This window comes from Crocuta crocuta, unplaced genomic scaffold, assembly GCF_008692635.1.
Source record: "Crocuta crocuta isolate KB4526 unplaced genomic scaffold, BGI_CrCroc_1.0 scaffold301, whole genome shotgun sequence".
In the NCBI taxonomy this organism is placed as follows: Eukaryota; Metazoa; Chordata; class Mammalia; order Carnivora; family Hyaenidae; genus Crocuta; species Crocuta crocuta.
Window position 1 is genome coordinate 3,046,507 of NW_027527544.1, and position 2,016 is coordinate 3,048,522.

The window sequence follows — 2,016 nt, forward strand, 5'->3', positions numbered from 1 at the left end:
TCGAAGTCTCGGGAGGGGACCTGTTCATCTTTGGCCATCTGGGGCTTGAGCTCCTGCACCTGGCTTTGGGGCAAGGGTGGGCAGCCTCCCCAGGGCTCCAGGGTGGGGGCGGGGGGCCTCCACTGCTCCGACCTGGGACCCCCTCCCCTGGGCGCCCTGCGGAGGGGGCGGGCCGCGCGCCTCTGGCTGCATGCACACAGGTGGCCGAAGCCGACCGAGCTCACCTTTGGAGACCCGTCTTCGCTTGGCTTTCAGCAGCGGGTCCTCCGGCAGCTCTTCCGCTGCCGCCTCGGCATGGGTGCTGTCACCTGAAACTTTGCGCTTTCTGTCCAGCCGGAGGGAGGGGCTGTGCGGCAGGTCCCCAGCCGCTTGGTCAGCGGGGGGCTCGCTCACAGGCGGCCTGTCCACGAAGTATTTCTCCACGGGAAGATCTTTGTCCTCTGGAGGTTCAAAGGGGTCGTGTTTGTTTCCAGCACTGTACTCGCCTGGTGGACGGGAGAGAAGGATACAAGGAATGAAGGCCCCAGAGGTCACCACGGGAAGGCAGGACCTCCACGCCCATGGTAATCGGCCACCGACAGACCATTCTTCGGAAGACCGGGGGCCCTGGGCACCGGAAACACAAAACCGGCAGAAACACACCGTCTCAGAAAGAAGGGCAGCTGACGCCCGCGAGCAGTTAAGGCAGAAAGGGAGGCGTATACCACACTCAGCCTTCTACCTTTTTATAGCTGGGCCACAAAGAGAATCGGGGGATGAGGCATCCCCACAACTTCGATAATGCTTAGGTCCCTCACAGGGCCCTGGCCCGCGGTGGGGGGTGGGGGGGAGCAGGTGACCCCGCAGCAAGATCCAACCAAGCCAGGCCTGACCGAAGAAATCTCTCCGGAATCATTTGCTGAAGGCATGGTTTTGAAATCAAAGGAAAGCTATGTAATAAAGAGAACAAACAGCGCTTCCACGTCATCTGCAGAAGGGACAGCGTCAATCTTCCCTTGGGTCAACAGGGGACCCGGGGAGGAGAGAGGGTTGGGGAAGGCGTGTGTGGCAGGCAGAAGGGCTGGGGGACCAAGGGCGCTGGAAAGACGAGCCTGGGGAAGCCAAGGAGAGGTCTCCTGGTGTGCACACATGAGTCAAAGGCAAGTTCTTTCTTTCCTTCTTTTTTTAAGTTTGTTTATTTTGAGAGAGAGTGGGGGAAGGGCAGAGAGGAAGAGAGGATCCCAAGCAAGCTCCGAGCAGTCAGCGAGGAGACCGACGCGGGGCTCGAACTCATGCACTATGTGATCATGACCTGAGCCGAAGTCAGACGCTTAACCAACTGAGCCACCCAGGTGCCCCAGAAGGGTCAACGGCAATTTCAAAGAACTCGACCTGATTACTACGCTTCCCTTGGTCTTTCTGATATCCACGGAGCAAAAAAGTGTAGTGTTTTACTCCAACGCCTCGGTGACACCACGCACACCCACGGGGACCCGACCTGGCACGCCTTTCATGCCTTCCTTCACGCGCAAGCATCTAAGGACATTGCAAACGCAAAGCAAGGCTCCACCGCCTTCGGCATCAGGTGAGTCCTGCTCTCTCCAGCGCATTCCATGCCTCGTGGGCTCCTTCTGCTCAATCTAGCATGGACTTGAGGCCTTCCCTTAAATCGGCTCAGCCCCACATCTCGCGCCGCTTTTGCTCTAGCCTAAGAAACGGCTCATCGACTGCTTTGGTCCCGTTTCTTCTAGTACACAAATAGCTCCATAACCATCACTGTGATGTGAAGGAGCGGGGTGTTTGGTATTTCGGCAGTAGCACTGAGCAGAACGGCTCAAGTCCATTTCCACATGAAGTCATAAACACACTCGTCATTTGCTGACCTCATTCCTCCTCCATCCCTCGCCCAGGCCACTTCAAATATCACTCCCGCTCCTGAGCAGCCCAGCTGGTCCCCTGACCAGACTTCCCTTGGGGGCATTGCCAGCATTCAGAGGCATGCAGTTGGGGGGGGTGTGGGGGATTTCACCCTGGACT

At 58.1% G+C, this 2,016-nt stretch overlaps 1 protein-coding gene across 1 annotated transcript in view; it reads right to left on the reverse strand.

The window, feature by feature from the left end:
• The window catches only part of BCOR (BCL6 corepressor), a 50,473-nt gene that overhangs the window by 39,136 nt on the left and 9,321 nt on the right, over nucleotides 1-2,016 (reverse strand). Inside the window, exon 6 of the mRNA XM_077765179.1 lies at nucleotides 225-485. Coding sequence (XP_077621305.1) covers nucleotides 225-485 — 261 coding nt within the window. The remainder of the gene's footprint in view (nucleotides 1-224; nucleotides 486-2,016) is intronic.